Here is an 11,636-nt window from a genome sequence, read left to right as displayed (position 1 = left end):
TATATAGTTTATATGTATTATATTGTAATAAAAACACAAAATCCAATAAGATCAAAAGTATTTAAAAATTAAGGGAAAAATAGACCAGTAAATAAAATCATTCAAAAACGAAATATTGCTCTGTTTCAGGAGTAAACATACAAGGTGTTCTACCTCAAGGTTCTCAAACCAATACTGATCAGTCAAAAAGAAGAAAGAAAAGGAGGAGGAGAAGGAGAGGAGGAGTAAGAAATTCAAAAATTAATTTATAGTTTGACATATATTGAACATTTTACTTACTGATAATCAGCTTTCTTTATTACTGATTATAAATCAATTTATTTATTAGATTAGGTTTATCGGTGATATATTTAATTGGTACAGTTTCTCTTGAATTTAATGTTCTGAAACTAGTTTACCCCTCAGGATGAGTGTCCAGTCATCCACACCCAAAAAAATATATTTATTAAAATTAAAAATATGCATAGTACCATCAACAAATCAACATTGTTGGAGTTAGTTATTGATTAGAGGAGCAGTTCCCAAACTTTTTTCAACATGTTACCCTTGTTGGTCAAGTTACCCTTGTTGGGCAAAAAAAATCAGGGCATCGTTGTCTATTTCAGTGTAGTAATACCTCAAAAATTTATAAATTATGTATTCAAGCCAATGAGTGGTAAACTAGCATAGACAAGGAAATGATGGTGTTTCCATTTTACATAAATGGATTCTTCTTAATGGCAAAATCATTTTATAAGATTAAGTAGCATTGCCACGGCACCTTGGCATTCACTTGTGGCACTCCTGGAAAAATCGTGCGGCACTGTAGAGTGCAAACCAATGAATTAGAGAATTATTCATCACATGATTAATTTATTTTTACTTATAAGTGGTCCTTATATTTCACTTCATTTTTTTTTTTATTTTAACCTCTCATAAAACAATCAATGATAGTAGATTTTATGGAATAGTTATGTTACTATTCTCATGTAAGTTTGTTTTTCATTTCTTCACTCCTTTAATTTTGTTTTTTAAGAATCCATTTCAGTATTGTTTTATCTCTACATTAAGTTGTAATAAATAGATATTGGACATGGTTTGGACCTTCATTTATTTGAAACAATTGTTCCCATGAATCAAACACACATCTTCTGGTTTGTAAACAGCAGTACCCGGGATCCAATTCTTTTAGAGACTGGTTTGATTTCTGTAAACTAAACTTTGAGAAATTAGTCATGATTTGATTGATATAAGCTAGTTTGGTACATAATTAATGTAATAGCATAATAATATACAAGGATTACCACTTATAATAAATTTAATCATTCCAAAACAAGATTGAGTCTACTCTCATAAAAACCATCCACCTTAGTCATGTCTTGTAACTAGGATGTCACTGTTTCTCAAAATTTGTTGTTGGTAAAGTTGTCTCCACAGTGTTCCTTCAATTATAGGACCTAATAGAAATCATCAGATACAAGCAAGGTGTTCCAAAATTTTGAATTTGAAGAACTGAAACCATTCTTGGGTAATTAGCAATTCAAATTAATCATATCACAACATACATTTTCATGAAGAAGATCAATTCCTCAGTTCAACATTTCTCTCTATTTGATCAGTTCCTTTTTAATCTGTTGTAGTATTTCATCTGTATGTGATCTTCCCCTGTATTCTGGGAATTATCTTTACTTGGCCTGACTTTCTTTTTATCTTTAATAATGGCTTTTTGCTGGTAAATATTCTTGAAACATATACATTTTTAATGATAGTATTTTTTTCCATTTCTAGGTAACAGATGAAGGCTCTGAATCAAGCTGTGAAGAAGTTTGTAGCTTGGAAGCTCCAGTGTCTAGTTCTAGTTCGACAAAAACTAATTCTGACTCTGGCATCGCTACAGATCCATGTGGCACTTCAGGGGGGCAGGGATCTCTTTCTTCTCTTTCCAATGATGAAGCAGATAAAGACAACAAATCTATTCCTAGTGAACCTGACTCACACATGGCAGATATAAAAGAGGAAAGGCCGTTACAAGAAGAAAAAGAAGAAACCATTGCAGTTACAACTGATTTAATTGAAGAAGTTGAAGATACTGCTTCATGCAAAGATCATCAAGAAAGTTCTCCAGTGATAAATTCTGAAGATACAGAACCACTTACTCTTGACAATGAAACTATTGAAAAAGAATTTAGAGAGATGTCAGTTGAAGAAAATGATACTAAAGAACACTGTTTATTTGAAGAAGAAAGCACAGGTCCTTCTGAAAAAGAAGAACCTTTAGATGAACCTGTGCTAGAGGTAACATTTTCAAATATAACAGAAGAAGTCAGTGACTGTAACCTACCTGAAGAATTTCTGATAGGTGATACAACTGAAAATGAATTAATAGCTCAGGAAGCTCTAGAATTCACTGAGCTGAATGACTTTCATGAGGACTCATACCTTGAACCTGAACTTCCACCTGTAGCTCCACCTCGGAGAAAAAAGTGTGCTAAAGTTGCAGAAAAATTAGCTACAAGACTGGCAGATGAAATAGTTGCTGATGCTATTTCAAATGCAGCTGTTGAAAGGTGGCCTATCACTTCAGCCGTCACGAAATGGCTTGAAGATTCAGATGATGAAATTGAAGAGGGAGAAGAAGCTACCGGTCAAAAAAACGGGGAAGGCAACCCTTTCCCTGTGCCATATCATAGTGGCGCAGGGACAAGGGTTGCCACAGCATACGACAGCAGCCGGGTGAGGGAAATGTGTGATCCAATCGCCTCTGTCAACAAATATTACCGCCTGGCACTCCCAATGAAGACTGGACCTGGACCTTTTCCATGTGGCATTTGCTGCATAATACAATAAATACTCCAGCGCATGGTTCCCCTCCCAATGATCCACTCCACACAACACACATCATTTGTTCTATTTTCTATATTTTATATTAATGGTTCACATATCTTATTTTATATGTGTTGTATATAATATATATTATATATGGTAATATATACTTAAATAAATGTTTAAACTACTTGATAATAAAGCATGGTAAATATTTACCATAGGTGCGATTTAAGGAGATAATTAACAAAATTTTATCATGAAATGAGTGTTGGAATTTTTAAGACTGAACAACGGTGCCAATTATGTTCATTTGTTTCATCACTATACATCATTTATTTTAAATTGTTTTCTGTTATAACTTTCTAAAAGTTTGTTAGAATTTGTTCCTCAAAACCTAGTTTGTTTTCTAATTAAAAAAAAAATAAGATAAAGCTTAATGGCAAAAGGTTGATTGTTTTTGATGTAATTCCATTGTTTTGTATAAATTAAGCATTCATGTTTTATCTTGAAATATGTTATCATGTAGATATTGAAGGTTTGTTTCTCCTTTGAGAAAAAACGATGTATGAGGTAACAAAGTTCTTTTTCTTGTTATAAGTATTCCTCATAAGTGATTGGTTAATAGTAATTTCAGCTATGTGCCTATTACTAACTATAATTAACATAGGTGAAAATGAGAGATAAGCCTGGATTGTTGTTGTTGGACTTAAGGGAGAGGGCCTACATGCATGCTGTGGTTGTTAATATTTATTTTGTGCTAATGTTAATGTTGATGCACGTGATTTTTATAAATAAATATATTATCATACTATTATATGTCTTGACAGGGAACAAGTCATCGTCAGTGTGTTTGGAAGTATGTATCATATTTTTCTTTTATTATGTTGTGTTTGTTTATTATAATATAATTGCTATGTTTACTATTAAGTTACCTCACCTAAGATGCATTATTTCATAACAATTAAAGCCTAAGACACATATTAGTTTTTATTTAATTTTTTTAATTATTTTATGTGCCAAGGAGTATTATGCACATGATATGATTATCTAGATTTCTTTTTAATTAATTATCAAAAATGGGATTTTATTTTTAAGTAGATTTACAAGTGAATAATAATAATGATAATAAAAAAGTTGTATTTTATTTCCTAATATTTAAATTATCTGTGTCTAAAAAGGCTGTTTCATTTTTATTTTCTACTGAAAAATATCTATCAAAGGCATTTATTAAAATTTGGCCTGTCATTAAAGACACTTTAGACTCTAAGTAATTTAAAGATAGAACAGTATGTTCTACTTAGTTGTTACAAGTAATATGCAATCTACACCTACATACCAAAACCAGAATGCGGCTAAAAGGTTAAACAATATCTATTCCAAAAAAGTGAACAAAATTCTAATAGAAATTAACAGATTAGTAATTACAATTTAGCCTTTTAGGCAAATCAGTTTAGATAAAATTACTAGTACTTAGTAGTAGAAAATAATAAAAAGTAGTCTCACTGCCACAGTAATACATACATCAAAAAATATTAGAGCCACTTGAATGTAGGATTGCATTGCTGACTTTTCGAAAAAAAAAATAAAACAAAAAAAACAATAAATATTGAATGGTGCAAAGAGTGCTGATGAATGCTTCTATATATGTTATTTAAAAAAAAAAAAAGAGGAATTAATTAATTTTAAGAAATCCCTTAAACTAGGTGAAGGGTGCAAATTGTGCTGTAATTTAAAATTGAAAAGATACTTGTTATAATGTATTAAAAACATTTACAGTTTATTGTCAGTCATACCTTACCATTATAAGCCATTTTATAATACAAATGATTTAAATGAGTATTAGCATTGTATATCACTTCAACTTAAAGTTAAAATATTTATATTGCTATGTATTTCACAGTATGTATTAATTGTAATACATATATCAATTGTCCATTAACATTTTTAGACATGTTAAATAAATGTGATGAACTTTGTTGTTAATTAATTATAATTTATGGCAATGCTACAATTAATATAATAATATGAAACCATTATCAAAATTTAGAGCCTCTCTTCAAGAATATAAAATATTTTTAAAAATTGTTAGAGTGTGTTGAGCCTAGCATGATTACGTGCCTTAGTCAATATATGTTCAGAATAATTTAATTTATTACTAATGCACATCTAACGGTGAGATCAGATAAAGTAATTATTGTAACTGTATTATTTATTGTTAAGGCTGAAATAATAATAGAAATAACCACCTTGTATATATCATCAATACCTGCTTAAAATTATATATGTTTAGTAATGTGGTTTGATATAAGTGATAAATGACAAGGAACATTTTTAGTTAAGTACATTACGCTACATTGAGTTACCTGTCTTGCATAATTATAAAAGGGCTTTAATAGATATGGATAAGATTTCATGAATTTATTGTCAAGTGGTCTATGATTTTTACATTTTTTAAAACCAAATTTACAACATACTGAAAATATCAACACAAAGTTCTAAACATATATTTTGCAATTTTACAAGGAGAAATATGGTATATTTTTAATTTAAAATAATGGTTTTTAAAATATATTTAACCATGTAAAGCATCATATACTTACATGTGTATGTACATATGCATATATATACATACATTTCAAACAAATATAATGTTAAATAAAATGCAAATATAAATATTACAGTCAAGTGTATTTTAGTTAAAATGTTTCCTTACAACCTATCTAGAATTATATTAATAATATTATTGTCTCTCATAACAGTTTTTTATGATATAATTTTGATTGTTTTGGCACCTCTCAAAAGGGAACATCTCTATGAATTATTTTTATATGAATTCAGAATTTTATTCTTTCACATTTTATTGAAATGAAGAAAATGTGGACAAATACACCTTCTATTATTTCCCCCTCCCCCCAAGCAGCCAATACCCAATTGTCAATACTTCATCTTTAGATAAACTCTACATCATTTTCCCTTAACATATTCTCATACCTTTCTATTTATCAATTAAAGCTGCTATCAGTTATTTCTTCTCTGTCATTACATTTTACTTTAAGTATTTTTAAGGTAAAGATAACTATAATGAAGAAAATAAGTCGTGTTATAAATTTGAATTTCAAAGAATTATTTCATTTTTGGCTTATTACATTTTTACAAGTGTTAAAATAGAGAATAGTGCTCTAACAATTAAAAACTGTCATTTAGCTTCCATTTAAAATCTCCTGATTACGAAAATTTCTTGATCAAATTTCAAGGAAAAAAAAAGAAAGTGAAACCCAGTTTTTGTGAATTAATTTTTGCTTTATTACAGCTATAATGGTCGCAAAATAAACCATAACCAATAGCATTGTGGTTAAAATAGATTTATATTGGTAGGATAACATATCTTCTAAACATGGAGTGCTTTAGAACCTAAAAGTCAACAAACATGTTTTTCAAGCTGGCCCTTAATGGCTAGTTCCAGACATTATCTAGAGACATTAGTTTATATATTTTTGGTGAATAGATGGACCAGTTTAACACATGTTTTCATCTTGATCAAATTACAAAAAGTGTTATGGTTATTTGATTAAATGGGATCACATATCTTGTTTATTATATTCTAGTGTTGTGCCAGAATATACACATTCAACAATTTCCTTTTTATATCATTTTAACTTTATTTAGTAGTAGGTAGAATGTTGAATTTAAACTTATTATTCAGGGTAATTTTTTATTTCTTTAAATTTATTCACAATTTTTTTTAATAAATACAGACAATGAATAAATATTCAAATAAATGATGATCTGTAAAATGGAGAGAAAAGATTAGGTATGATTTTGTAATAATAATTTGTAAGACAAATATACAAATTTGTCATTAAATATTGTAGCATGCATATTTTTTAATAATTTATTTTAATAACTATTCTTCCAACATGTGTGAATAAAAAATAATTATGAGACTGTCCAAGGTAATTTACAATACATTAAGATAAGTTAATGTAAAGGCAAAGGAGGAAGAAGGATGCACAGTGGCTGGCGTTCTCCGTTGACCCCCCCCCCCACTCTTCTGACTTTCCTGGACATTGTAACTTTATTTAGTTGTTGTTTAATTTAAACTTATTATTCAGGGTAATTACCTTCAACAGTCTCATAATTATTTTTTGTTCTTCCTATGGATAGTTGATTGTCAGTGAATTTATTAAGAATAGTTTTGAAAAAAACACTAGATCAGTCCAATATAAAACACATAATCAATGCCAAATATATAGATTACTTTTCGTCACTCTTAAAACTTGTGGAATTTAGGGAGGATTTAATAAACAAAGACAAAGAGTAGTATATGTTGATGGATTATCCCAAACAAAAGTTTCCTGTCAGAGGAGCAGTGTCACCATCTATTGTTTTATTTACAAACCAAATAATACAACCTATTTTCTACAACAATTTCTCCTTCCTAAAATATTTTTTATTAATTGCTTTCATATATTACCTTATTTTATTAATTTTAATATATACATTTATACATTTTTTATTTCATTGCTCCAATTACATCTACAATAATTTAATATTTCACAAACACTTCAAGGCTTAGGTCCAAACATCCCCAACTGGTCTTCTGTCCTTTTGTGGATGATTTGGACCTCAACTGGACCAACTGTATCCAGATTCTTCATAGACAGGATTATAATATCCACCAAAATCCCCTCTAATGTCGTTATGAACATTTGGTTCAACAGGCGGTTTAGCAATATTTATTGTACTACTAAATCTTTTTTTCTTTCTGTGTCTTTTCTTCTACTTAGCTCTAGTATATTTCTTAATTTTTGCTTCACAATCCATATTGTTTTCAGAGTAATTTGCATTTAATCTAAGGTGTTATTCATCTTCTTCGGTGTAGAAATCTTCAATAAAGTGTTTTTTCATCTTTCGTTCAAGTTTTTCCGTGTTAATATCTTCTATTTCTTTATAAATACCAACTCCATAGTATTTGATAAACACAGATGTTTCATTTTCAATTGAATAATGGAAATGCTCAACATTTTGACCACAATAATCTATGTCTGACACTGCATAGACTATCATCATCCAACGTTTATTCTTGATCTAGTTCTCTTGTTTTGTGACAGGAACTTTGTCTTTGGAGTCTTCATCAATTTCTTCTGTGCTTCCTTCCTGGGAAAAGATGACATAATTTTCCTTTTCAAATTCTTTTGTTTCTTCAGATCCTTCCTCAATCAGATACCTATTATCACAGGTAATTCCACATAAGGCAAATTCCTGAGCCAAAGATGCTCTATGCTGTCTCCTCGGTTAAGGCTTTTGTGTAAAAGAGGGTTCATTTCTGTTGGGTTGTCTATTTTTTCTTCCTTGAACCAGCATTCATTTTTCAGGTGACCTATTTTTTGGCAAATAAAGCAAACTTTTGGCCTTTCATGAAATGTTTTAATGCTAGTTCGTTTCTATTGGTGGTGTTCCTCCTTTCAAACGATAAAAGCAATTGCCTTAACTCGGTGAATTTAATATTACTATTTATCGAAACAGCTTTAACAACTGGGTTATAATAGGGTGGTAAGCTTTCTATAATGTACCTCACTTTTTCTCTGACGGTTAAAGATTTGCCTAGTTGAGCTATCTCTTGAACCGAACATTAAAACCTCGTTAGGTATTCATCTAATGCTTCACCACTCTTTTTCTTAATTTTAGTTAGGTCAAACATTAAATCCATTACTTTTTCTTCTGAAACACCCTCAAACCTCTCTCTTATTTTTTCCCAAACCTTCTTTTTTCACCTCTGATTGATGGAAATATATCATCACTGACTGTTCAAATAATAGTAGAGAGAACCTGTTTGTTTTTTTTCTTTTCTAAGCTGAATTTTCATCAGTCGGCAGATCTTTGTCTATAATTTCTTCGAATAAGTCTTTTGCTTTTAAGTACACTTCAATTTTCATCGACCAGATCTCATAATTTTCTGCAAGCTTTTCAATGTTATACTGTGGCGTCCATTATCCTTTGTGTTTTGATTTTGGAGGTTAGTCCTAAATTAAGTCACAAAGCTTAGGTATCTGTTAATATACATAAATTACTCTCACCACTTAACCTTTTACGCACTAAACCACACTCTCCTTCCAGTTTGTTGTGGAATTTAGGGAGGGTTTTATAAACAAAGACAAAGAATATATGTTTCCGTTAATAGACGCCATGACTGACTGTCCCAAACAAAGGTTTCCTGTCAGAGGAGCAGTGTTCCTATCTACTGTTTATTTATTATTTATTTACAAACCAAATAATAAAACCTATTTCCTACAAGAAAACTGAAAAGCACAAAAAAATTCTTCAAAAATATAAATTCAATCCATCCTAGGATTGAATTTACATATGAAACAGAAAACAATAATATCAGAAATCTTTTAGATATGACAATAGTTGGTAAATATCATAAATTATTTTTCAAAAGGTATGAAAAGGCAATTAGAGCAAAACATATACTTAACTTTCACTCAAACCACCCAAAAATCCAAACTGTTAATGTGGTATTTAATCTAATAAATAACGCAATATTAACAACATTACTCCGCAATGAAATTAAACGACAAATTTTAAATATCATATGAAACAGCTACTATCATAATACATTAAGAAGAAAGTTAAAATATAAAGCAAAAAATAAGGGCAAGAATTTATCACAATAATATAAAATAAAACATGACAAGATCCAACCGAAAATAAATAACATAAGTCATATAATAATTAACAAACTTGCTCCCAACTCAAATTAAAATATCAGAAAATGAACTGTTCTAAAAATCTGAAAATCAATCATAATAATAAATAAATTAAATTCTGTCAAATTTAAATTCTCATTAAAACCCACCCACCCAATTAGAACTTTAACAAAAATATTCATCACCTATACCAAACCAAAGAAAGTTAATATGTGCACTATAAAATGTAAAAATTGTTATGAATCCTACTAGTAATAAATAGGTATGATATCCACCCTCATAAAAACAAATATATACACCCACAAGAGTGAATTCCAAAACAACCATAGCTTTGTCAAACTATATCAAACACCTGTGACATGAAAAATATTACAGTTGAGCTCATGGTATAGATTGCACTGTTGGTTCGTAGAAAGAGGCACAGAACTTAGACATGCCTCTTCTCCCTTATGCTTATGCAAGTTAAGTCATACAGAAAATCAGATTGTATAATACAATTATGAAGAACCAGAATTTATTCACAATTTTTTTAATAAATATAGACAATGAATAAATATTCAAATGATGCTCTGTAAAATGGAGAGAAAAGATTAGGTATGATTTTGTAATAATAATTTGTAAGACAAATATACAAATTTGTCATTAAACATTGTAGCATGAAAATTTTTAAATAATTTGTTCAAATAACTATTCTTCCAACATGTGTGAATAAAAAATGATTATGAGACTGTCTAAGGTAATTTACAATACATTAAGATAAGTTTCCCTGTGGGCAAAGGAGGGAGAAGGATGCACAGTGGCATACGTTATCCGTTGACCTCCCCCCCACTCTTCTGCCTTCTCTGGACTAAGTCAATAAGACTTTCCTGGACATTATAAAATGAAATTTAAAAAAACAGAATGTTTGGTAATATATACTTTTTGTGGTAGACTTTGTTCCCAGTAGGAGTAGTTTGTTATGGTAAGGAAGGATTAGAGAGGGGGTACACAAGCTCTGTAACCATATACGTAAATTTATTTTAGACGTACTATACCTGAATAATAAATTATTTTAAATCATATTCGAGGTGTAGATAGTTGACCGTAGATTAATGATTGGAGAAGTTTTTCGGGGGGTGCGGTCAGCAAAGAACAACATAAATAAACAAAACCATATTTATTTATTTTATGCCGACGTTTCGACCTGAGTTTCAGTTCTTCATCAGGGGTTGTGGCGTAGAAGGTAGGCTTGCAACTCGACAATTTTCAACTCAACCCGCATACACAAAAAACAAAAACTCATTAAGAAGTTCAATAACCTTTATCAAGAATCACTAACCAACAAAATTTATCCCAAAGGTCAAGAAAATTGATTCCTTAATATCTCATCTACTGATATTCCCTCCAATGTACTCAACATTCTTAGCCTAGGTCCCAATTTCTCCATACCCAAATCTACACAAAAAATTATTCCAGAATTACTCACTGACTTAGAATACATTCACAACGACCCCCTATTTCATCATTCTAATGAGAGTAAAGAGTTATCACGCAGTACTATTTGCAATACCATCTCTAATTACCTACAACACACTCCATCCTTTTCTTCCAATTTTTCTCCCCTTTTCTTTAAAGACCTTTCTTTCACCCGATCCTTTCTTCGTTCACATGATGACATTATTATCACCAAAGCAGACAAAGGTAACAAGACTGTCTTTATGTACCGCTCTGACTATAATGAAAAAATGACACAACTCCTATCCGATCATTCCACAAACACCACTACGTCCCGTGACCCTACACCTTCATTAAAAACAACTTTTAACAAGCATCTTAAAAATCTCTTAGATTCTAAATTTATTAATTATCCCACATACAGAAACCTAATCTCTTATAATTCAATTGCCCCCCGTTTTTATGGCCTTCCCAAAATCCACAAACCTAATACCCCCCTCCGTCTGATCACTTCTAATATCAATTCCCCTGCCGTTAAACTTAGTAAATACCTACTGCCGTCTTTACAAGCTCTCAGCCATGACAATACATATGACATTCACAACTCTTTTCACCTCTGCGATCAATTATTGGACCTCACCATTCCAGACCACTACATCCTCACTTCCTTTGATGTTGAAAGTTTAT

General features: G+C 30.4%; 1 protein-coding gene across 1 annotated transcript in view; it reads left to right on the top strand.

Annotated features, from left to right (window-relative positions):
* LOC106680552 (uncharacterized) overlaps window positions 1-2,871 on the top strand; it is a 272,179-nt gene extending 269,308 nt beyond the window's left edge. Inside the window, exons 8-9 of the mRNA XM_067049328.1 lie at window positions 130-224; window positions 1,768-2,871. Of these exons, the coding sequence (XP_066905429.1) occupies window positions 130-224; window positions 1,768-2,826 (1,154 nt within the window). The 3' untranslated portion in view covers window positions 2,827-2,871. The remainder of the gene's footprint in view (window positions 1-129; window positions 225-1,767) is intronic.
* The last annotated feature ends 8,765 nt before the right edge of the window (window positions 2,872-11,636 follow it).

The sequence above is a fragment of the Halyomorpha halys genome, unplaced genomic scaffold (genome assembly GCF_000696795.3).
Source record: "Halyomorpha halys isolate HHAL.00 unplaced genomic scaffold, Hhal_1.1 Scaffold267.1, whole genome shotgun sequence".
NCBI classification, from domain to species: domain Eukaryota; kingdom Metazoa; phylum Arthropoda; class Insecta; order Hemiptera; family Pentatomidae; genus Halyomorpha; species Halyomorpha halys.
The sequence above is the reverse complement of the archived record's forward strand: the minus strand, read 5'-3'. Positions and strand labels throughout refer to the sequence as shown.